The 26,255-nt window shown below is 44.1% G+C and overlaps 1 protein-coding gene across 8 annotated transcripts in view; it reads left to right on the forward strand.

The window, feature by feature from the left end:
• The window catches only part of RUNX2 (RUNX family transcription factor 2), a 326,243-nt gene that overhangs the window by 154,330 nt on the left and 145,658 nt on the right, over nucleotides 1–26,255 (forward strand). For 6 of the 8 annotated variants that reach the window (XM_047858043.1, XM_047858044.1, XM_047858045.1 and 3 more), the window contains one exon: nucleotides 12,937–13,110. The exons of the other annotated variants lie outside the window; for them this stretch is intronic. In XM_047858043.1, the coding sequence (XP_047713999.1) occupies nucleotides 12,937–13,110 (174 nt within the window). The remainder of the gene's footprint in view (nucleotides 1–12,936; nucleotides 13,111–26,255) is intronic. 8 annotated transcript variants of the gene reach the window in all.

The following is a 26,255-nucleotide window of genomic DNA, read 5'->3' on the forward strand; positions in this document are numbered from 1 at the left end:
GTTCTGTTTTGGAGTTGATATCATGTGACCTTTGCAGCTTAGCGAGAAATGATCTTTTTTTTTTTTTTAAATATATATTGTTGACGGCATTTTTCAGTTCCTTGCCCATCTGAATTTTATGAGGGGGCTTATTTCAAAGACATCTCCTGTTTAATCATGTTTAAGCAATCTGTTTAAGACCTGTTGTGGAGATGTAGACACAATAGTCCTTTAATGTAGTAACACAGACTTCTGACAGACACAGAACACAACAGACATCCATCCATTATTGCTTAAGCCGCTGCTCCTTCCATGCCTGACCTGAGAGGGTAACCACAGAGCTCAGCTGACAGCATTCGCGGCTCAGAAGACACTGACATGCGCCGTATTCGTGTCTAGCAAGCAGAGAGCTGCAAGGCAGCAGACAATCAGAGCAGCCTTAGACTAGATTAAAGCTAAGTACCTTAAATCTGTCTTAATGGTCGTGTTTACATCTCCTTCTTTTTCATTCCTTTAAAAAAGTAATCAGGTTTTGCAAGCGTTAAGAAAACCACCTCTTCTTGCCAGCTGGACGAGGTCCAGTTTAAGCACGAAACTGCCCCCCCAATCTTTTTTTTTTTTTTTTTTCTGCCTTTTCCTTTTTAGTTCCTCTATGATCTTCACTGCCATTTAGCACAGCAAGACCGGGCTGCGGGAGCTGGCTGAATTTCTCCTTGGTTATTACTTTTTAACATTTGCTTCCTGTTACAGAGATGGGAAAGTTGAAAATGATGTTCCGCTGCTGTCGCGGCATGTGTCAAGAGAGGAACCTTTGCACTTTTTAATTACTTCTGTGTAGCGTTTTCCCTTTGCTTCAGACACACATGCAGTTACATAACATATGCACAAAACCATAGTAGTGAAAGAGAAACAGAGAAGATCGCATGCAAAGGAAGTTCAGTCAGGATCCAGGAATTGCGTGACAGTCTGTATAGGCTAGTTGTCACTGGACTCTTTGAAGAATAAAGCCATCCGTGTTTAGCTGGATTATTGGCAAATAAACAGTGATGCTTTTTGTTCAGCTGTGGAAACTACCATTTCCATTGCTTGAAACGTTCCCATTAAAAAGATCTTTACATCTCTCAGTGGGGTCTCTGCAAATCCTAGTAACACAAATCTGCGGCGTGTGTGTGTGTGTGTGAAGTATATTCTCGTAAAAGAAGGCAAAGGAAATGTTTTCTGAACGAAAACACTCACGTTTTACTAAGTTTTAGGGGTAGAGTGTAAACATGGAGAAAGAGATCTTTTGTTCGTTTCCCAGAAACTAAAGCGAGAGATGCAGTGTCAGATGGCCCAGGATGGCTGTGAATGTTGGGTTGTAATGAGTAGAGGAGGTATTGTGCTAAAACAAAGTTGGAAAGTCTGGGTACAATGCAATAAATCCTCAGAAGTAAAGCTTCTCTGCTTTTTCTTATTCTGTTCTTTCTCGGCCTCTCTTTCTCTACTATTTTCCCCTTCCCCTTCCCCTTCCCCTTCCTTTCCTTTTCTTTGTATGGCAGCCTGACATATGAAAAGGAGGGCTGAGACAGGTCAGGGGACTGGCTTCCAGTGTCACTGCCTACTTCCACGATTTTGAACGAGGCACAGTATTTTCTGGGCGTCAGTGACTTTTCTAAAGTGAAGAACATGGTCTGGAAATCTGTATCCTCTTCCACCTCTGAAAAGTCCTCATTCATGTACTTTTACTTTGAATGGGAGTCAAGAGGGAAAGAGCATCCCTTGGAAATGACAGGTGAAGAAGTCAAGGATAGCAGGACTGGAACTGGAAAGTACCAGAGAATCTGGAGGTAAAGAGGCTGAGTGGATGAGGGGTGTTTTAGGACCCCGGAGCTGGGCTACAGTGAAGTCAGCCAGGTTCTCTGGGAGCTCTTTCTTGCCCTGTTTGCAAAAAAGTATTACGCATCTCCCATCTCCCTGTCTCCTCTCGTTGTCTGGTCTTTCTTTAAAATTTTTTAAATCTTTTTTTTTCTTCTTACCTCCCATGAGTTTCTTTTTCTTTAGATGTCTCAAGTTTTTCAAGTCCATTATTTCAAGAAAAAGGATTACACTCTAAGCATACATTTTTTAGAAGTTATTCCCTGATGTGTGACTGATATTGGCATAGCCTGATAGCCCCTTCAGTCTTTGATGGTCGTGATTTGCCACAGCCTGAAAGCTAAAAGTTATAAAGGAACTTGCAGTTAAGATGCACGAATATGAATATTTCACAATTCTTTCATTTGTGTGTTATATTGAAAGATCTTGAGTTCTTGAACCTTTAGCAGCCTAGATTTGGAAAGAGGCTCTCCTTCAGTGATCTCTCTCATGCACCCAATTGTGTTTTAAAAATGAGTTTGGGAGAGTGAACTTTTTACTCACTGATCTAAACTGGCGCCTTGTGTTATTAAAAGAAAGCAAATTCAGTTTTTAACATTTTTTTTCTATGAACTGGAGTTCCTAGAATATTTCTTTGGAGTCTATGGCTTAACTATGTAATTATGTCTCTTGAGTAGATTATGTTTTTTTCTTCCCATAATTATGTTTTTACCCAAGAGACGGGAAGGCTTCAGACCTCTCTTGGGTGAAATTGTTCTTCCTCTCTTCTTCCTTGATAAACTTTGAATTCTACATGCCTGACTCTGTTCAAGGGCTGAAAGGGGGCTCTTGAAGATACATGGTGGTGATTATGATTTTTTTTCCCCTTTAGAAATTGGTTTATATATTAAGAAGGGCCCTTAGAGACAAACTCTGTTAGTTCATTTTTGAAATGCCATCAGAGAAGAATCTCCTGGAAGGGGATTTGTTTATGATCTGTGGTCCTCTCTCTGAAGCCGCATTAATATGGCTCTAGAGCTGTCTCCTCTCACGAGCTGTCTTCTGTGAGCTCTGGGACCCCACGCACATGTCCTGTTGTATGGCTGCTCGCTTCCCCTGGCTAGAGGTTTCTTAAGCATGAAGGCAGTTTCTTAGTCCATTTTACTGTTCTAGTCCAGAAATAGTTTGTGACCTGAACCAGACAGCATACTCTTAGGAAAAAAGATGACTCAGCAGCCTTTCCCAGCAAAGATTATAGACTCATCAATTTTACTGTGGGAAATGTTTCCCGATGACTAGCCTGTTTTTTTTTTTTCCCCCTCTCCTCTCTTTTACTGGACAAGAGGAGAGATAATTCTAGATTTATCAGTGTCCCTATTTATTAATTCAGTAACCATTTGTTGTGTGCTTTCTTTGTACCTAAGCTCTAAGTTATGTGCTAGACAAGAGACATGACACCCCTCCTCAAAGGTTTTATAGTCAAGTCCAGGAGAGTCTAAGATTATAGGGTTTGAAATTCTGTATAAATATTTTATATCAATTCGTAGTAAGTTAATGCTGACTGAATGCCTACTACACTTAAGTGTAACCACATGTAATACACAAAACCAGTTGTAGCTGCTTTCAGCTTGCTGAGATGGAAACCAGAGGGATCACCGAGGCCCTAGAGACCTAGAAGACCAGAACGGTGTGAGGACCAAATGGAGATGGTGGGGTGAGGGTATTTCAGGTGGGGGAGACAGCTTTCGCAAAGGTACAGGGGCTCTGTGAAGAACCGTGGATAATACAGGGGGTAGTACAGAAGTAGCCACTGGAAATGAGTGTGATGATGTATAATCAGACCATATCTTCTGGGTGTTTCCGGGTCTTTGTTTTCCCTGCTGGGCTCAGGGAGCTCTGTTTATAGATAGCGTGAGACAGTTGAAAGGTTTTGGGCAGGTGAGTGATGTTAAGATTCAGGGGCTGAAAGGACTTTAGGAATTATGGAAATGAACCCTTCATTTTTGGTAGGTCTGGAGAGTTCCACCCTTCATTTTCGGTAGGTCTGGCGAGTTCCATTAAATCCCTTCCTGCAGTTGGTCATATAATTAGTTGATGCCCTTTCATTTATTCTAGGCTTCTTCTCTGGTGTATTAGCCATAAGTGAGAGGTTAGGAGTGATTCTGATGGGACTGGAAGCAGGGTTCATTCTAGTGGGAATGGAAAGTGGGGGCCCATTCCTGCAGAAACTATAGGAATGGGCTTATGTGAATGATGGGGTCCAGGAAAGGGAGGTGGTGAAGAAATAATTTGGGCTGGATTTTGAGCCTCAGAGACTAGAAAGTGGTGATATATTTGTTTAATATATAATAATAAATAAGTGATTTATTTAATTATTTTGAGGGAGAGAGAGAGAGCGAGAGAGAATCCCAAGCAGGCTCTGCTCTGTCAGCACGGAGCCCAGTGTGGCGCTTGATCTCACCATCCTGGGACCGTTGACCTCAGCCAAAATCAAGAGTCGGACACTCAACTGACTAAGCCACCCAAGCACCCCAGAGGTGGTGATATTAGTGGAAATAAGGAAATTAGAGGAGAGGCTGATTGGGACTGTTTGTAGTGGGGGCAGGGGTGCGTTAGAGAGAGGCAGAGGGCTTAACTAAACATTACGAGCATCACAAGAGTATATAGGTCTTTCATTTTTGGACTTTCACAAACCACCAGTGAAATGCAGTCATCTGAATGTAAACAAAGAGAAGTTTCACTTTTCTCGGTAGTATTTCCAGTTTTTACATGTATGTAGGAATGCAGAAAATCAAGGTTTTCAATCTGGAGCCTCAATAGTTATAAAGTGTTTGGATCCACACTTTGCATGGCTCCCCTAAGAACTCCCTTGAGTCTGTGCTATCTCCCCTGCTACGTTGCTTTTGCTGGAAACCACCTAAATTGAATTCTCTAAGATGAACTAAGGCTCACCCTTCAACGCAGTAGTCAAATTCCAAGTAATATCATTTGGAATAGAATTAGGACTTTAACATTAGTCAGCCTCGTCCCCAGCCCCTCCCTGCAAACACTCCTTCATGTACCACTTTCAGAGCAGAGAGATTAAAACCAAGACTTCATTTTTGTTGTTGTTGTTTTTCCAGAACTGCTGTGGAATAGTAGCTCTGTGGCTATATAACCAGTTTGCTCTGGAAAAAAAAAAATGGTAATTCTGATGCACGTCCTCTCCTCTCTTCCTTTTTACTCCTAAGGATCGTTGTCACAACATCTTAAATGGGTATATCCTGTGGTTTGAGCCCTGGAGTACCGGACCAGGCCTCCTCCCTTTCACATACTTGTTGACAGCAAAATTAGCTAATGTCTCCCCAGCCACCCCTCCTTCAGGGAAGCCTGAGTGCATGGCAGATGAGAGGAGGCTCTCGGGCTGCCAGAGTATTGTTTCATTAGTCAGGGGATGAAAAGATCTGTCTTAAAAGGGTAAGTTCCCATATTGATTGCATAGTTTATTTATTTTTATTATTATTTTTTATTTGAGAGAGAGAGAGAGAGAGCATATGTGCAGGGGAGGGGCGGAGAGACAGAGAGAGAGAAAGGATCCCAAGCAGGCTCTACGTTTAGCATGGAGCCCAATGCGGGGCTCAACCCCACCACCCTGGGATCATGAGCTGAGCTGAAATCAAGAGTCGGATGCTAAACTGACTGAGCCACCCAGGTGCCCTTAGATTGTGTAGTTTAAAAGAGCTAATGTTTGGTTTTAAAACTAGAGGCATCAAGTGATTTTAAGAATAGCGTGCTTCTGTTGAGATTCGTATCACATACATGTTCAACACTATCTTGTCTCCCAAGATACTTATTATCACGTTGCTGTCATTTGTCCTCCAGCCAGCTTTCCTCCTTTCTTCTCTGCTTATCAGTATCCTCCTCAACCTTCAAGGGCATAATGGTCTCATCAGCAAGGGTTTCCTCTTTCCTTTAGTCAACAGCAGTGGCTCACTGTTCTTCCCATAGCAGTTTACTATTTTTTATTAAAAAAACCCTTTTTTTTAACATTTATTTATTTTTGAGAGACAGAAACACAGCACGAGCCAGGGAGGGGCAGAGAGACAGGGAGACACAGAGTCTGAAGCAGGCTCCAGTCTCTGAGCTGTCAGCACAGAGCCCGACGCGGGGCTCGAACTCACGAACCGTGAAATCATGACTTGAGCCAAAGTCCAAAGTTGGACGCTCAACCAACTGAGCCACCCAGGTGCCCCTCCAGTTTATTATTTTTTAAAGATTTTTCTTATTATGAAAGATTTCAAACACATTAAAAGAGATGATATTTAATCAAATCCCATATACCCATCACCTTATTTTATAACTGGTAACATTCTGCCATATTTACTTCACCTTTTGTTTTGCTGAAATATTTTAAAGCAAATACCAGACTTATGACACTTACCCTCTAAATATATTGGTTAGCTCTTCAAAAATATAAGGGCATATTTTTACATATTCACAAAAAGCACTACCTCCTTAATATTTTGAAATAGTCTGTATTCATATGTCCTTAATAGATCCTCACACCTAAGCATTTTAGTGATTTTCCCTCATTGTAAACTTTTCCAGTTATATTTAATTGCATGCCCTTCTTCCCTACTAGACTGAACTGCTGGGGGGTGGGGGCAAGGACATTATCTTAAAGATTTTCTCTCCCCTCCTCCTTGCCATGCCTGGTGAGGCTCCCATGTGGGCACATGCCCACATGGACGAACCAATCAGAATTGTGGATGTGGTACTGGTTCCTGACTGATGGTCTATTGCAGATCTGCTTTTTAGTTGTATTTATTCTAATTGGTTGGTTGATTGATTGAAGTTTATTTATTTATTTTGAGAGAGAGAGAGCATGAGTGGGAGAGGGGCAGAGAGAGAGAGAGAGAGAGAGAGAGAGAGAGAGAGAATCTCAAGCAGGGTATGTGCTATCAGTGCAGAGCCCTATGTGGGGCTCAAACCCACGGACTGTGAGATCATGATCTGAACCAAAACCGAGTTGGGCGCTCAACCGCCTTAGCCACCCAGCTGCTTCTATTTATTCTGTTAAAAACATTCTTTTTTTTTACATTTATTTATTTTTGACAGACACAGACAGAGCACAAGTGGGGGAGGGGCAGAGAGAGAAGGAGACACAGAATCCGAAGCAGGCCCCAGGCCTGACGTGGGGCTCGAACTCACAAACCCGGATCATGACCTGAGCCGAAGTCAGACGCTTAACCGACCGAGCCACCCAGGCGCCTTTATTCTATTTTAAAATTGTATTGTCATGATACTCAGGGTAGAAGTAGATACCCAGTAAGTGAGTGCTTAAAGTTGATTTATTTTTAATTTTTTTTAATGTTTATTTATTTTTGAGAGAGAGACAGAGTATGAGCAGGGGAGGAGCAGAGACAGAGGGAGACACAGAATCCGAAGCAGGTTCCAGGCCCTGAGCTGTCAGCACAAGACCCCATGCACAACTTGAAGTCACAAACTGCTAGATCATGACCTGAGCTGAAGTCAGATGCTTAACCGGCTGAGCTGCCCAGTCGCCCCCAAATTGATTTAAAATACTGCTGTAAAAAGGGGAGCTCCCAAACATCATCATCCACGAGATGACCCTGCTGTGCCCCAGGATAGCGGACCTGCCGTGACTTGGTGCCCTTCTCGTGAAGGTGCCTTGTTTTTGCAAGGTGCACCCTTTTGTAGGTGCTTTTGGGTGACCCTTCCGGAGGAGTGCATCACACTGTGACTATAGTGCGCAGGGTGTGACCTTTTGGCTGGGGGCCCACAGAGCTTTCCTCAGTGGTTAGGCAGTTCTCAGTCAACTTTTATAAAAACGGGCAGAATGGGTCACATCACAGAGGCAGGTTTGTTTTCGTAGTCCGCATACCACACTTTCAGGGTCTTCACGTACCAGTTTCTGATGCCTGTTCTAAGCGGAAAACCCAACGGCCCTGTTACCAACTGTCACCTCGAGCTCGGTGCCCTTGCACTGGAGAGTGGGCGGGGCGGGGGGGGGTGGGGGAGGCCTGGGGCAACCAGGTTCAGCATCTTTGCTCTGAGGATGTGTGAATGCCGTGACCTTTTGATCACACTTTTCTTCTCGTGCCCCTGAATTTATTGCAACAAGAGTCCTGGTCAGCCAAACACACTCAACGATTTGAAAGAAATTTGTTCTGAAAACTATTTTTTTTCTTCCATTTTAAATTCACTTCGACCGTGATTTCCCCTGAGCGACCGATGCTGTAGTGTTCTAATCTAAAATAAGCTCGTTGGCCACGGGAGGGAAAAGAGCGTGGGGCCAGCAATCAGAAATCCCGAGTTCTAGTCCTGCCGCTAACTGTGTGGCTTTGGGTAAGTCGCCTCCCCTCTCAGGGATTCAGGGTCCTCATTCATAAAAGAAGTACGTCACTCAGAAATTTAGAGTCAAAATGATTTCTCTTGTCCTTTTCAGCTCTTTGATTCTAAATGACTTGCAACAATGCTGAAGAATTATAATGAGAGCAAACGGGACTTTTTCAGAAAGCAAGGAAGCAATCGGGCATTCCCTTAAAATGCACGTCCTTTAGGGAAATTTCTGAGCAAGCACCAAGAAGGGCTAGGCTCTAAAGAAAGGCTTTGCCCGCTGGATTCCCTCGGTTGTCAGATAAGAGAAGGGGCTTTTGGGGGGGAAAGATAGCATTATAATATGATATGCCGGGGCAGAAAATTTGTTCTCAACCAGGACATTTATCTAAAAGAGGAGAGACTATTCACGTTCATTCATTCATTGCCTAAATATTTGTTGAGCACCTACTATATGGTAGGCACTGGACTAGGTTGTAGGGATCCAACTTTAAACAAGACAGAGCACTTATTCTCACGGGGTTCATATCTTGCAGGCGAGACAAATAAGTACATGAGGTAAGTACAGATTGTGGTAATAGCCATAAAGGAAATAAATGGAGGGTGTGCTCTAGAAGGAGGGGACCTACTCTGGTTATTGTGGCAGACAAGACCTCTCATAGGAGGTGGTGTTCACTGTGAGGCCTAAGGGATAAGAAGGAGTGGGCAAAGAAATAGGGGGAGAGTATTTCAGGAGTATGGAGAAGTCCTGGGATGGGAAACTCAAAGGATTCAGTGTCAGATGCCCAGGGAAAGGTGGTGGGGTCCTGGACTAGGGCTGTATCAGTAGCAATGAGAGAACTGAATGGATTTGAGATACACTTTCAAGACGGAAATGACGAGATGTGGTAATAGATTGAATGTGGGGCGTGAGGGGTAAGGGGAAATCAAGGGAAATGTTTAGGGTTTTGGCTGCAGTGACTGAGTGGCTGGAACCACTTACTGAGATGAGGGTACTCTGAGAGGGGAATGGGGTTCGCTGGTGAGAAGAGTCAAGAATTCTGTGTTAAGTATACCACATTTAAATATCTTGTAGACATCCCAGGGGAGAGTCGGGTAGGCAGTGGGACACACAGGCCTGGAACTCAGGACAGAAGTCAGGGCTTACCTCAGAAATGGGGGAGTCCCCGACACAAATAGGTGGCACCGAGTGCATGAGATTGTGAGGTCACCTTGGGCAGTGGTTCTCTACCTCAGTTGCCCATCGGATTGTGAGTGATCTTACAAAAGAACTCCCCAGGACCCGCTCTCAGAGATTCTGATCTAATGGAGCTGATGTGCGTTCTGGACATCTATATTTTTCAAAGCTCCCTGGAGGGTTTTCTTAATCCTGCTGGAGTGGAGGAACCACTGCTCGACGGAGAAAGTACAGCTAGAGAAGACGATCCATGCCCGAGCTTTCACACAGTCTCAAATAGAACACAACAGTTTTGCGTTCTTTATGCTTTCCTCCTATCTGGAGGACCCGCTCTTTGGCCCTTTGGATGAGGCTCAGCTCTCCCCGTACCACGGCAGAGGACCCTGTCTTTGCTTTAACTCCATGTGCCCTTGTCTTCCGTGTTCTTGATTTCTTAAGGGATTGCCTGAGTGTGGAGGATTTCAGTACGTCTTCTTGCAGCCCATCGTTCGCATGTTAACCCTGATGTGGTTTAGCGGTAGCCGGTATTTGTCATGGTTGAAAGATGAAGAACCTGTTCAGCTTTTGTTCTTCGTCGTCCTGTAAGAATTTTGTTGTGGTTGTGGTGGTAGCTACAAAGGGGCAGGCATCTGCAAGGAGAAACGTGTATGTGTTTTTGTACATGCGCAGCCACAGATAGGTGCTCCCTGAATTACTCTGGGTGTCTGTAGATCCTTGGTAGCTCACATGTGAAGGTGATTTCCAGAAGGCCATTGAGGCTTTGAAAATTTCACCTGCTCCTCCAGTTTTCATACTGATCAGCGATGCTGTGAGTCCTCTCTGTATTCTTGCCTCCAACTTCCTACCATCCCCCCCGAAGCACTGGGCTAAGAGAAAATACAAAGTGAACTCACACGTCCAAATGCTGAGCTCACATCTCCTACAGTCTCCATGAAAGCCTAATGAAAAGGCTGTAGAAAGCGGAGGCAAAGCTTTATTAAGTTTTCTTGCGACCCATAGCCCACATAAAGTCCCAGTGTTTAAAGGAACCGGGCAAGATCGTGTAGCCCTCCCCTTAGCCCTCGGGGAATCTGCCATTCCAAAAATATGGCCTATTAAAAAAAATAACTTCCAGGGACAATTCCATAAGCTTTCTTGTTAATGTTTACAGCTGTATCAACACCACACCAATGCTTTTTTTTTTTTTTTTTTGTATGTATGTGAGGAACAGAGTCCATGGATCCAACTGTGACAAGTACTGTATAATTCCCTAATTGTCAAACTAGTTAGACACAGCAAGATGTATTGATGGAAGTTTGTTTAGGGTAATGGGTGAGCTATTAACTTTGTAATTGGATCCTTGCTGCTGCTTCTGCTTGCGTTGAAAACCAGCCGTGGTACCACGTGGGGCTTAGCTCGTAGGTGTCTCTTTCTGTTGATCTGGATATTTTCAGTCCACCACAGCAGCTGTGAGAGGAAGGGAAAAGATAAATCTAGAATGCCAGCATGATGGGGCCACGTGATGAGTGGAAAGCATTGTCAGCTAGGATGAGAACTGTGATCCTCTTCCAGGCCAAACCAGCCAATAGCTGAAGACCACAGGCTAGTGGTGGTACCTCTGTAGGCCTTCGTCGCTTTGTCTGTGAATACCGTGCTTGCTGGGCTCCAGGAGCTGTTTGGGCCAATCTCTAAAGGCCCTGTAGAGTTCTAAAATCTGTTCATAATCCGGATAAGAAGTTCTGAACAACAAGGAAAACACCCATTCACGCACAGAGAATTTTCGTGATCACTTTTCTCCTGGTCTTAGTCCCTCATCATAGCAGATGCCCCAACTGGCAGGAAATAGGGTGGTGGGTCCATTTCAGTTAATGGGCCTATTTGGAATATGTTTGGCTGTGGAGACAGCTAAACTCATATTACCAAGCCTTGGCTTCCTGTCTGTTTTCTTTGGGCTGGGTAGGCAATGAAAAAGGAGACAGGAAAATACATTTTGGGGCAAATAAAATAAGGAATTTGTCTTATGAAGACAGCTTATAGTTGGGAAATTCTAATGTTCAACTTAACCCTATCCTGATATATTCCTCTTGTCCTCTTGTACTGAGAGGAAGATGAGGTATTCTCGCTACCCGTAGAATATACCTCCTGATTCTTGAAAGCTCTTAATAATCCTCCTTCCAGGTTTTTTTCTTTTGTGGGTAATATCCTAATTTCCTTAATTTTTCTTCAAAGGGCAAATTCTGATTCCAGTCATCATCTTAAAAAAAATTTTTTTTTAATGTTTATTTATTTTTGAGAGAGGGAGAGAGACAGCGTGAACAGGGGAGGGGCAGAGAAAGAGGGAGACACAGAATCCGGAGCAGGCTGCAGGCTCTGAGCTGTCAGCACAGAGCCCGACACGGGGCTCGAACTCACGAACCTTGAGATCCTGACCTGAGCCGAAGTTGGAGGCTTAACTGATTGAGCCACCCAGGCGCCCCCAGTCATCATCTTAATGGCTCTTCTTTGAATCTGCTTCGGTTTCAGTTACAGTATGTTAGGGTGACATACTCAGGCCTCATTCTGGTACAGAATATGGAAAAAGGGATCTACAGTATGTTTCTGTTCATGTATGAGGCATTACCCTGCTCATTCACCTCGGCACCACTCTGCAGATGTGCACTTAACTTACGTGGCACCAAGTCTCACACGCTGTTCTGTTACACTTGCACCAAGCCCATTCCACTCTTTGCTACAAATGATTTCATGATTTTCAAAAAGCCTTAGAACCTGAGTTATATTTTAGCGGGCGTATTTCCTTATTATCTAGAATTTCCTTCGATTTGAGACTTGAATAAACTAGAGGCGAAACAAAGTTATGTTTTGTTTTGTGTTAATAGTGGAATCTCACATTCACGTGGTAACCCAGAGGGTGTTTTTCCATTTCTTATACAGAACCGTAGTACTAGATTTAAAATAGAAGAAAGCATTCTGTCAGATTTCACATGGTTTATTATATGCTTTGAGGTTTTGGGGGTGTCACAAAATACCCAGATTCCTCTTGAGAATCTGCATTTCCTTGACCGTATTTCCACTTTTTCCTCTGAAAGGGGTTCTAGGTTTGAGTTTTAATTTTTCAGGAGAGTCTCAGTGAGGTCTGGTTGTAACGTGAAAAAGAAAAGTCACTATGGTTATCATGGGAATTGCCCCTTGACAAATGTTTGTCTCTGTTTCTGCCCCAGTTTTGGGATAATATGTGTGACATGCACAGACTCTGAACTTGCGGGAAGTTTCCTCCTTCACGAAGTAAACGAACATAGCCCAGAACACATTCACCTTTCTCACCCTCGCCCAGAGGGTTGGACGAGGCACGCAGACAGCCCTTCCTGAGTGCCAGTCCTGGTGTCAGCTCCGAGTCACCCTCGGGGACCCTCAGCTCTCCGTTTGTAGCACAGAACTAGGAATGCTCCACACCAGATGATGCTTAGAAAGCCACTAGAAATGGAAGGCATTGTAGAGACACTTCCTTATAAATACCAGTATTGATAATCCCTTGGCTTTAAACCCCCAGTATGTATGTTCACATATCTATTTAGTATGGTCAATTGTTCAGCTCATTAATATGCTTTTATTTTATGATTTGCTGTTTCCAGGGCACAGACAGAAGCTTGATGACTCTAAACCTAGTTTGTTCTCTGACCGCCTCAGTGATTTAGGGCGCATTCCTCATCCCAGTATGAGAGTAGGTGTCCCGCCTCAGAACCCACGGCCCTCCCTGAACTCTGCACCAAGTCCTTTTAATCCACAAGGACAGAGTCAGATTACAGGTAAGACAGACTCCTAGGTTTCACTTGCACACAGTCCGGCAGGCTGGGGGTGAGGGGCTACCACACGAGATGTACTCACTTCAATACTCCTGGGCTGTGAAATGGCTTATTATTAAAGAATCAAGATGTGAAGAGACTGACCTTCTTTTTGATTAAAAAAAAAATTCCAACGTTCAGTAACTTTGGGATAAAACCTGGGGGAAGTTTCTGCTAATGTTGCACTTCTTGGCGATGTCAGTGTGCAACACTAGTGGATGGTAACGACTATGTTCTCCGGGAGAATGTTTGTTATGAGTTTCTGTGTTGTGCCCGGCTAGTGCAGGGGATAACCTCACACCCTCACTATTAGAAGATTAGTCTTACCGTCTCAGATTTGGGCTTAAATTTCTTACATGTATAACTATTTCATTCAGTTTGCCTGGAAATTGCCCAGGGCTAACAGGAAGCCTTGATTGGTGGGTATAAGGCAAGGTCACTGAGCGGCTCATTGGGCAGACAGAATTCACGTCTGATTCACTTTTAGCTCCAGTTCCTCTTGCGACATGTCTCTTTATTACTACATTCTAGTAAGCCGCTTGCTTTACCTTTCTTCTTAAAAATTAACATCAGCATTGCATTACACACTAATCATTCACATTTGGTGCAGTAAGACTCCCAGCTCTGTCTGTCTGTCTCTGTCTCTCTCTCTCTTTTCTGCCCCAGTTGTGCAAAAACAGATCTTGCTTTTAGTGTGATTGCTCTTGGGTCCTGGTGACAAAGGAGTTATGTCAGTCGTCATAGATCTTTAAGTTGCCCATCAGAAATACTGAGAGCTGATGTCACTTAGTCATGTCATCTGGCTTCTGTTGTTGGCAGAGGTAGACCAGAATGGAGGGAAAATAACTCAAAACAAAATGTACAAGAGACTATTCTAACGGTTAGGTTTTGGTTGATAGTGCTTACGTGTTGAGTGTCCCTAACAGTTTATAAACATAACTGTTTATAAATGGAATGACCTTCCTCTCTTTCTCCCCTGCCCGTATTAGGGATATGTCTTCTTGGATATTTACTTAGAGTAGGTTTCTGTGGGTATATGTATATGAGTCTGAATATATGGGTATGCCTGAGTACATATTTAATAGATAATACAGAATTATAAAAATAAAATATCTAAACACTACAGAGAACCAGATCTCTGCATCAGGGAAGAACATTAGAGCTCTGTGAACAATAGCCATGGATTAGCCTAAAGAAATCACTAAATGCTGATAAGTAGGAATTAAGCTTACTGTGTTTACTAGGCAGGCGTCCTTGATAAAAATATAAGGGTGAAATTCACACTAACTTGTGAATTTCAAGCTTGTTGCTACAGGTGCTACTGCATTTAAAGTAGTGGGCTTTAGATCTTCGATGAAGCTTCATAAATAGCTGTCCTTTTGTCTTCAGAGTAATCTTTAGACTGTGTGTATGTGTGTGTGTGTGTGTGTGTGTGAGCACACGTACCCATTTGTATACATATTTAAGAGTGTTTATATGTGATTTGTAAGGGACTTATGATGCCTAACAAAATATATATAAGAAAAATATATGTGCTATGATTGGGCAATCCCTGAGCTCTTTAAATGTTTGATTTCTGTGTTCTAATCCTTAACTGTTTGCTAATTATGTTGTACTAATGACTAATGCTTTCAAAGTGGCTTTTGGAAACTGTGTGTTGCTAGATTCATTTAAGAAGATGCTTTCCTCAAGGCTTTGACCACAAACCTGAAGATGACGTCATAAAAAAGCACCAGAGGACGTTTTAGAAACTGAAGGTATCTTAGGTATCATTAGCCAAAAGGCCGGTGAAAGTGGTAAGGGGGATCTACATGTTAGCAGCAGATGTAAGTGCAGAGAGTAAGGCTCTGAGAAGGTGTAAGACACGGGGATACCAGGAGAGCATCTGGGCAGACCAGGGTCGTGACCACCTCCATAGACGTGGCTCTCCTCCGCTGGTCACCTCCCTCCCCGCTGGGAGGCTCAGGAAGGTTAAGCTTCTTCTTGTCTGCAGCTTCACAGCAAGCTAGTGGCAGAGCAGAATTCAGTCTCTTGACTCCTGACGTAGTGTGTTTTTTTTTTATACAGTACCATGCTACAACTCCCTCATGATCAATTAAAAATAATATTTTAAATACTCACTGGATGTATTTCTAAAAAATGAAAACAGAAAACAGTTGTATTTCTAGGTACTGATAGCTTTCTGGAATGACACCACAAGAGTCTTAGCTCTGCATTGGCGATTATAGCACTAGAATGATTGATTTATAGATCAGTTTTCTCCTTTTTCTAGCATCCAGAGTATTGGGCCCAACAACTGTCTCCAGCAGCCTTCCAAATGTGCAGATTGACACGTGTGTTTGTGCCACCCCTACACACTCTTGGCCATGTGCACTTTCCTTACATGCTCCTGGACTGTTAGTGAGGTGATTGGTACAAGTATCTTCCTATAACCGAGGGTGTGCACACTTCTACTGTGACCCAAATTATTACAAAATCCAAGAACATCCAAGAACAGCAGCAACTTCGAAGTGAATTTATTTCACTTTTTTTCCTCTCTGGGTTAATTTTCTTATTTATTTAGTGACGATAATTTAGAGCCTACCACACGTAGAGAATTAGGTCTCAGGTAATACGGGATAAGGGGAGAAGAAAAGTGCTCTGTCCTTGGCTTAAAGTCTAATTGAAGAGATAGCGATCCTTCCCAGCCCTCACAGAGCCACATCTGTCCCCGGACTGTAATGCTGTTGTTTCCTGAGTCCACGTTCTTCTCCCTGCACCCTCTTACTTAGGCTGTTCTATCTCCGGTGGTCTGTGTCTGCAGAAAGGTGCCATCCATCCCTCAAGGTCATTGTTACCTTCTTTAGGAAAGAGTCCTGGGACCTGTGTCTAGAGGCTGCCTATCTAGCCTCTAAGCTGTAGTTGAGATTGCCTTCTTTTACAGCTGCTGGGTGTTTCTTTCTTTCCACCCTGCTAGATTGCAGATTCTTCAAGGGATTTATTACAGGGATTAATTTTGGCTTGTGTAGGCACAGTGGTAGGCACATCTGGTGAAATGTTGAATTAATGAAAGTTTAGATGACAAGATATCAGTACAAGAAGAGCTGAGATGTCATGCCTTGTTGGCATCAACTGTTCTCTCTCATTTCCTGTCCCAGGGTGCCGTTGTTCCCTGGTGATGAGCACCAGTGGCAGAAATCACATTTCGGTATAACGCTTGCATAGTGAAACCATTTGGTTTCATTCCAGTGTAGGATCTACATAATTGCATGCCTAAATGTAAGTTCTACTTACGAGCCTTGCCTACGATGGGTTTTGTAACTTCTCCCCAGTATGTAACGTCTGCATTTTAGTTCATGGAATCCTTTGGATAAAGAAGTTTGTCATCTCTCATTGGCTTGGCCCTCTTGGTATCTCAAGCTCTTACCCCAGGACTATAGATGATGATCATGGTTGTATGGTCACTACTGTGTATACACTTGCCAACAGAAAAGGGGTGAAATGAAGTTAGAAGTCATAAACTGAGGAAGTGATAGGCACCGAGTGTTTCATATTAGTGTTCTCCAGTGTCTCTTGTAGTTCCTAGGGCTAACGGTCCTACCCATGCAATGGGCTGGCTTCTCTGCCGTGCTGGTCTGATGGTGTCCTTCTGTTGTTGTCTTTAATGGCTGATGTTCTATCTGAAGGCCCCAGGGCCTCCTATGGCTTCCTGAGGAAGTTGCTTCCTCTGTATCTTTTTTCTTTTCTTTTCTTTTTATTCTTTTTAATCTTCAGACATCTGGTGCCTATCTCTGGGTGCTAGGAAACACCTAGTCGGTCACAAATGGCTACTTCTTTTGATTCAGAACGTGGTGATTAGCAGTGGAGTTAGGGATATTATGTTAGGAGATACTGCTCAAGACAGTCACTGTTTTAAACTCAGTACTTTGTGGGTGAGGGAGCTACACCTAAACAACAACAACAGCAACAAAAGCAGACCTAGGCCCTTGGGTTTGGTGGATTGGGGCATTCATCTAACCTTTGAGGCTGGGCGTTCTGCTGTTCTATTATTCATTCATTCAAAAAATACTTGAGTGCTTACTGTCTGCCAGGCGTTAAGTAAGTGCACAAGATAGATACAACTTCTGCTGACAAGGAGCTCCCCTTTTCGTGACAGACGGTGTCTGTAAATGGGTAAATAAGCATACATATGAGATAACTTCAGACAATAACACATGCTTTGAGAAATTGAATAGGGTAATGCATTAGAGAGCAACTTAGGGAAAGAAAAAGGTAATTTTGATTAGAAAGTTGGGACAGGGTTCTCCGAAGAGCTTTGAAGATCTGTGAGGAAGAGCATTTTCGGCCACGGAAGACTCATGCACAGGCTCCCGGGAAGCAGTGACTGTGCTTGCTCAGGGGTCAGGAAGATCAGTGTAAGTGGAATGTAGAGAACACAGGAAATGATAACAGAAAGCGAGGCAGGGAGTGGATTATGGAGAGCCTTCAAGGACCTGGTAAGGAGCTTGGGTTTTGCTCTGATCGCAGTGGGATGCTCTTGAAGGATGTGAAGCAGGGGAATGACCTTATCAAATTTACATGCTTTTAAAAAATCACCTTGGCTGCTGTGTGACGAACGGATCATAAGGAGACAATGGTTGAAGCAGGGTCATCGTTTCGGAAGTTACTGCAGTAGCCCAGGAGAGAGTTAAGGATGGTTAGCATTTTTTCTTCTTTCTTCAAGACTCAGATCAAAGGCTGGCACCTCTGTCAGGCTTCTTCCAACCTACCCACACTGAGCCTGAGGCTTCCATACCGCCAGTCCATGTGGCGACAGTTACTTGTTTACACGTCTGTCTCCTTCATCAGACTTTGAACTTTCAAAGTCTAGGGCCATGTTTTATTTTATTTTATTTATTTATTTAAAAAAAATTTTTAATGTTTATTTTTGAGAGAGAGAGACAGACAGAGTGAATGGGGGAGGGGCAGAGAGAGAGACACACACACACACACACACACACATACACACACACACACACACACACACACACACACACACACAGAAACTGAAGCAGGCTCCAGGTTCCCAGCTGTCAGCACAGAGCCCGATGTGGGGCTCAAACCGGTGAACTGTGAGATCATGATCTGAGCTGAAGTCTGGTGCTTAACCGGCTAAGCCCTGGGCCATGTTTTATTTAGCTTTGTGTCCCCGTTGTCTTACATAGTGCCTGTTGCCTTGTGACTTTGGTTTGGTGACGAATGGATCATTGACCTCTTCGGGAAGTGTGATCCACTATTATCCTAGCCCTAGTGCCTATTTGGTTGACTTACTCTTAGCTACCCTTTATTTATTGAAAAGCGTGTTGTGTGCCAGGCATTATAATGAGGTTAGTTCATACGCTCCTTACAACAGCTCTGTGAGATAGGTGGCATTATTTTGAAAGCTGAGGGTCAGAGGGGCCAGGTACCTCGCCCAAGGTCCCACTTACAAACCATTAAGTGGTAAATATAAGAATTAAAGCCAGATCTGCTTTGCTTCAGGGTCCCATGCTCCTTAACCACCATGCACTCTTGGGAGGCTGAAGCATACTTCTATTGTGGCTTGGTTTCCCCCAGTTTCAGTACCTACATCTTTTTATTTATGCAGCTCTTCCCCACTGACATACTGGTTTTACATAAAGTTCTTATCAGAGCCTTGAAACAATTCTGAAAAGTACATATTTTCCAGGTGGAAGAAATTGATTCTTTGAGAAATGACATCCTGAAAACTTCTTTAGCCATTCTAGTCGACTGTGAGTTCCAGATTCTTGGTAGGCAGTCACCCCCATCCCTATCAAGTCAGTCATGTTGCTGACAATCTAAGTGGTAGGTGTCCTCAGGGACTAATCTCTTTGTCTTCTCTCCATTGGGTATTATTCAGAATCCTCAGAGATATTTTCATAAAAGGGAGGCATTAAGAGTGTCTGAATCATGCTTTAAAATGCAATAAAACTGGTTTTAATGATTAAATTATAGTTATATGAGCATAGATGCAAGGTGGCATTCTTAGGAATATCTTAGAAAATAACCTGGCTAGGCATCATGTAGGATAATAATCTAACCAGCAGTTACCTTGACCAAAGCGAAGTAGTTTCCACCCGACTTCGGTCCGATTCCATATTCCCTTGGCAAATGTCACACCTTTAAACGTTAGAAGGCTCTCAGGCAATCGGGCCCCTGAGCTTGGCCTGTGTACGTTGGAGGTCTCAGGCCTGAGTCCACTGTGCTCACACTGAAACATTTACTAGCATAATCCTTTCCCAAATAGGAAAGCACAGCTGAGTAGCGTGTGTCTCAAATTGCTGCTCTGTTCGAGTGCACAGGGACCACACGACTGTTTAATGTGACACAGGGTGAGAGGTGAAGTGGACGCGGGGCTGGTGGCTGGGGGGCGGTGGTTGTGTGAGGGAGGGTGAAGTCATGAGAGGGTCTCGGGCACTGTTAGCAGGAAGAGTGGCTGCAGGTGCCCTCCCTGTGAGATGATGGTGGGGTGTGGAGAATGGGAGTTAAGCAAGGTCTCCTGCTTTATGACCACCGTGGTCTTAGTCACCTGTAGGCATCTCGCGTCCGAAGGAACTGAAATCGCCACATTCAGAGACCGGCTGTTGAAAGTACTATTCTTGTACTTTGGGGGAACTACTGTTTAATTTCTGAAGTTACTAGAGAGTCCTGTCCCATCTTCTTCCTTTGAGCTTATTTGGGCAGACCAGGGCAATTTCCTGCTGCTGTGCACATTTGTGCACTGGGAATCATTTTAGGGGAGGTCACTGGTTACAGTCCTTGTGAGAAAACAGCACAAATTCTGTGTCAACACAATTGCACATCTCTTCAGCTCTGGCGGCCACCTCATGATGAAGAGCAGAGTTCAGGTCCAGCCTGCGCTGGCTTTGAAGAAGAAAGCTTAGTAGGACCCTGCGAAAGGCTGTTGGTCAACATGTCATGCTGTTGTTAGCCTGTTAGCATCATCTGTAAATTAACTTCTTGCAGGTCTCTGGACTTCTGTTAGTAGGAATTCCCTTATTAACTGAAGATGCTCTGGCTTTCTTATGCTTTTAGGAAGATAGAGAGGGGCAGTGTTCCAAGAAAAATTAATTTCATGAGTTTCAAAAACTTGTCTTTGTAATTTCCTCCCGTCTGGAATAGAAGATGCATAGTTAATATCTAATTGTGATAAGAAGAATCCATCTACATAATGCCTCGCTTTATCCTTCCCCAAGACTCTTCTGTTTCTAGCCTGTCTTTTGGTCTCTGCCCCGAAGGAAGTCTTGATTTCTTTTTCTCATTATTTTCCAGAGCGTTATGGTATGCACGACTTTCCTCTTTCCTAGTTGACTGGTGACCTTTCCAGCCCATTTTCACCTTTTGCAACAGAGTGTAGACAAAATGATCAGAATAGGAATCTCACGTTGAATGAAATATTTAACCTACAAGGCTAACTCAGGAGAGGGGCAGGTCCGTGTGATGTAGTGGATGGTCCAGTGGAGATTTTGGTGATTAATTATCGATGGGCGCCTGGGGCTTCAAAGGCAGAGTTGGTATGCATTGTACCATGTACTGTTAATAGTGACAGCAATACCTTACAAATGTTACCTGTTTAGAAAGTGCTTTGATTCCATATTTTCATTTTAATATGTGCAGAAATATTCCAGGAAGGAAGAATCGTATGTCACTACGACCACGTAAGACCATCAGATTTTTTTTCCTAGGGCTTTGTTTGCTTTGAATAAAGACTTGCTTTTTCACTGTTTCTAAACAGTTGGTGGTAGCAGTCTTCAAAAGACGGATATCACAGAAGAGTCCATCTTGTGAAGCCATTTAGGAATAAGAAACTTAGGGCCAGGTTTCTGAAACTCTCAGAGTTAAAATCGGTGTTGCAGGAAGATTAAATCTGACAAGGTGGTTTTAGGTGGAGGGGAGGGGAGGGTGCAGGGGAGAGGGTTGAAAAGAATAGTGAATGGTCTTGGAGCCGTCATCAAGGTGAATGATGGGAAGGAAAAATGACTTTGGTTGAGCATTGCTGAGGAGCCGGCTAAGGACACAGATAACTGGAAGAGCCCACGAGCATAATTTTGTGTGTCTCTTGCATGGGTTGCAGTTTGGGAACAGGGGTGGGCTCTGGTGGATCACCGGGAGAATGACAGTTTCTCCCAGGACTTGGTAGGACTTGGTACAAGTCAGGGAAACAAGGAAGATGTTGAGCCACTTACCAATGTGGAGGAATGTCCTGGAGGTTGGTAGGTCATGGCAAAGATGGAAGAACTTCTGAAGAGGAGTTAGCTTGTCTGGTGACCTTGGAGAATGAGCCAAGTGGAAAGGTTAGGAGGAAAGATCCAGGCAAGTCCGAGTTTCAGTTCAGGAGGGAAGTAGGAGTGTTTTAAGGAAAGGTCGAGGGTAGATGAGAGCTGTTGGCCGCTCCTTCAACCATTCCTCATAATGGCAGCTGGAGGCTCTATCTGATGCGGCCTTGAGAAAACACAGCCCTCTAGCTAGGTATGACCGGAGAAGTAGGGGTTTTCTGGTACTTTGTTAATGCATTCCAAGACTGTGTTAACTTTTTGTCATCCTGTCCCACTGTGGCCTGCAGTCCAAGAAGAGCTCTGATCTTAGGGCAGGCTTCCCCCATCCTGTCTTGGAGTTGACCCAAGGGCAGCACTGTACTTTCTTATTCGGTTTCATTATGTTGCTTCCATCTCCTCCTTCCATCCTGTTAGGGTTATTTTATAGTTCTGATGCTTCACCCAGTATGTTGGCTGTTCCTCACAACATGGTCTCATCTTGCAGCTTAGATAGGTTGTTTCTAATTCTTTAAGACTTTAGGGAACATGCTGGACGTAACTAGGATCAGAATGCCCCTGAACCTGTCACCATGCACCTCTTTCAAAGCTGACCATGATTCACCTCGATTCATCCCCGCTACCACTTTCTGGTAGGCCTCGTAGCTGGCTATAAATCACATTAGAGATAAGGTAATTAGTTACCTTGCTGAGGTCAAGATGCACAACGGACGGATGCTTTTTCTTCTAGTCTGTTGCTGAAGTAATCCTAAGAAGCAGGTTTTTAGTGAACCCATTCTGCTTTCTAATTGTCACAGTGGCGCTCAAGTGTGACAAGCCCGTGGTACACAGGCTGTGGAAGGTGACTTAGAGTTTTCAGTGGGCTTGCAAGCAAGTGGTCACCAACAGAGGCTCCAAAAAACTAGTTGACATTGAGATTTTACCAATAGCAATGCTGTTCGCAGAATAAGGTAAATGGAGTAAGCAAATGGAAAACTACTAGATGTTGTGCAGTAAAGGCATTACCTTCAAGCAATTTAGTAAGTATCACGGGGTGGGGGGTGGGGGGGGGGGGAAGGAATGCCAGCGAGCAAAGCTAAGATTAGTAGTGAGTGGAGTTACGGGGAGACAGACTTTACTTTTACTATGACTTTGTAGCCCTGATCTGTCAAATAGAAACCCTTTGCCTACTGTTCTCCACAGTTCTTGCAGTACCGTGGGGTATGATTCATCTTGGAGCAGAACCTTGAATTCACTTAAAGCACAAGTCTCTCTTCTCTGTCTTCTTACCTCTCCCGAGCCTTAATTTCCTCTGAAGCATGTTTGTTGTGTTCATTCTGTTTGAAGATCATTCTTGATAGGGAAGAGTAAATCAGAATAGTATTGGGTAATTTTCCTTTTTTATCATCACTAAAAATTACGCCCTTTGTTCTCAAACTTTGGTGCATATTGGCATCACCTGGGGAGCCTGTTAAAACTACAGATGCCTGCTGGGGCACCTGGGTGGCTCGGTCAGTTGAGCGTCCGACTTCAGTTCAGGTCATGATCTCGTAGTTCGTGAGTTCAAGCCCCACACTGGGCTCTGCAGAGCCAGCTTCTGATCCTCTTACTCAGTTTCTCTCTGCCCTTCTCCCTGCTCGTGCTCTCTCGAGGATAAATAAAACATTAAAAAAAAAAAAAGTACAGATGCCCGGGTTTTACCGCTGCACCAAAATGTATGAGGTGAAGGCTGCCTGAATCTTAGCTGCAAGGCCATGGGCTCTTCTGCTCACCCGGAGCTGAGGCACCTCGGGAGCCTCATCCCCGTGGTCAGATGATGTGTGTGGGCAGCTAAGTGCCTCAGGCTGCTTCCTGGTTTTCCCAAGTGCAGCTCCTGGACTCCACCCTTCTGTCCATTTCAGCTGCTGTTTTCCCTGTACACCCTTCCCTGTGTGCCGAGCCCTAGGCTGGACTTGTGCCCTGTTTCTATAATGATGCTGTCAGAGGGAGATGTTAAAAAATGCATATCTGATTATGTCACCCCATGCTTGAAACACCTCCGTGACCTTCCACTGCACTTAGGATATAGCTGGAAACCTCTAGTGTGGCCCGGCAGGTTCTGCCTGGCCTGACTCCTCCCTGTGCTCCTCTCCCACTATTTTGAACCTTTTGTCAGTAATCCACCCACACTGGCTCTCTCAGCTCCTCAAGAAACCATACTGCCTCCATCCCAGGAAGTTGATATACACTATTCGCTTTGCCTAAAGCTTTCTTAACCTCACCTACTAATCTACTGGTTTTGCTGGGCATTGAGTTCTCGACTTAATTATCACATCACATCACATCGTCAGAGAAGCCTTGACCCCCAGGTGTGACTACAGCCCCCCACTGTGTGTCATTATGGTGCCAAGAAATGTCCTTTCTAGTACTTATCACAGTTACATGATTAGTTGATTAATGTCAGTCTCCCCTACCAGATTGTAAACTCCGTGAAGTTAGAGATTAGGTCTGTCTTTATCTCACTATTAATATCTCTAGTGCCTAGCACAGTACCAGGGTAGGCTACTCAGAACATATTTTTTGAATGAATGGATGGTTGGATGGATGGGTGAATGAATGACCAGGAGATAATTCTTAGGACAGTGGATATCATCATCTATCTGACAACAGGAATCGCCAGGCCTGGGGACCTGTGATACCCTCACTGCTATATCTGACCCCCTGGATGTGGATATCAGCCTGATTAGACCTGAACTGACTGCACCCACTTCAGTGTGATAATTTGAACTAAAGGTCACTTCCCCTGGCCAGCACCACATCCCAGTTATATCTCAAGTTCTGGTTCTGTTTGTATCTTATTCCCTTCCCTCTGCCGGCTTTAACATTGAGGTCCAGGAGATGCCAATTCTGAGGCCAGATTAGGGGTGACATATGGTACAGACTCTTGATTCATCTAGTAGGTTGTTTTTTCTAAATAAGAAAATCACCCTCGTTTTTTTAATAAGATGGTTATGAGTCTCATTCATCCAAAAGCTGTTGATACTTTTAAGGCACTTACTCATTACCTTGTCTTCATTTAACTTCCTTCTGTTGTTGTTGTTGTTGTTGTTTTTAACCTTTTTGTTACGGGATATGACCTCTTAGACTCTACATAGCATTTCTCATTCTCTTCCCTGCTGTCGTCTCCTAAGAGTTACTAAGTTCCTCTTCTCCCATTGTTTGCTTTGTGACGTAACTTGTCATGCCTGGCGTACCTTGCGTCGCATCCAGTTTTATCCAAGCAGCGTGCTGCTTTTTTTCTCCTCAAATTTCAGTTGAAAGTCCTGTGAATCAGTTGGGTTGGTCTTCTGCCAAATGAACCTGGCAGCCATCTTGGTCCGTTTGAGAAAGCCCTGGGTTGGGGGTGGGGAGAAGAGGGGGAGTCAGAATCCTGCTCTTGGTGCCTTCCGTGCTGAGATGAGCCATGGTGCACCGTGACGGGAGATGCTGTCGGTGTCAGCCATCAGCTACCTTCAGCCCAAGTCGACTCAACACACCTTCAGTAATTTCAGTTACAACTGCCGTCTCCAGAAAGGAGTGGGGGTAGGGAGCCCACTTTTCTGAGTAGTTAGAATTATAGCATTTCGCATCGGGAAAGCATCTTAGAGATAACACATCCGTTCTCATCTCATCTTCCAGGTGCAGTGAGACTCGGGAGAAGGTAAATTAGTGGTACACAGCTGCACACCTGTTGCCAAAGGCACCAGGTCAGGGCTCTTCCTGTGCTTGGAGGAGCCTGTTTGGCTTAGGAACCGTGTGTCCTATTAGTCAAGAGAACCAGAAGTGAGTGGGAGAGCTCGTTCTAAAAATCCAGTCTAGCTAAGAAGGTTATGAGAGAAGACACAGAATTTAAACATTTACTATTTAGTGTAAACTGTTTTGAAATGGGAATTAACGTACATGTGGCTGTGCGTGTATTTGTGTTATGAATGATAGTGATATGGCAGAAATAGTTTAGGATAGGAAACTGTAAATCTGCCTCTCTCTGTTGGGATTATGGACTTTATTCGACCCTGGTAGCAATTGAGAGGTATGATTTTAAACTAGTAAACTCTACACACAGTTCATTTTAAGTACTCCAGTTTTCTTAAGAAATATTTGATGTTTATACAGACTAAGTAATGATTTGAGTAATGAGTAGGGAAAAAATGGGTGGGGCTCTCTAACTGTACCCTGCCCCCCCACCCCCCCCGCCCCGCCCCAGTACAGCAGGTGCTCACTCTAGACACACTCACACTGAGCTTTGGCAGAAACCATCAGCCCTTGTCGGGTCACATTACACAGAAGCCTGCTGGCACCAGAGACAGGAAGAAGCCTTTTGTGTGCTGGTTCAGGCTTCGCCCCTGCTAACTGGTTTCCTCCTATCTCTGCGTGAAGTTCAACACTGCGTCCATGGTGTGCCTTGTCGTGAGTGATTCTTAGGAAAGCAGGCCCTTCTTCACACCCACATATGTTTAACCAAAGTGTTTACAAAAGGAGGCCTGCTAAGAGCAACCACTGAGTCTCCATGCTTAGCTCTCACTGGGCTTTCAAGCGGCTCTGTGCCCACTCTGCTCCCCCGCAACTCAAACTTATTCAAACTTAAGAAAAGACACTGATGTATTTTCCTAGAGTCAGTTCATTTTCCTATGGTGCCTTTTCCCTAACTATCTGCCTTCCTCTTCCTCTCTTTTTGTGACCCCAAGTGTATGGAGCTTAATTATGCAGACATGTAATTAGCTGTTCAGGCATTTGAAAGTGTGGATGCTCTTAGAGCCACGGCTCTTTGTATACCATTTTAGGAGATGAATGGCCACTCCTTCCTTTTCCCCATCCCTGTGA

The sequence above is a fragment of the Prionailurus viverrinus genome, chromosome B2, assembly GCF_022837055.1.
Source record: "Prionailurus viverrinus isolate Anna chromosome B2, UM_Priviv_1.0, whole genome shotgun sequence".
NCBI lineage: Eukaryota > Metazoa > Chordata > Mammalia > Carnivora > Felidae > Prionailurus > Prionailurus viverrinus.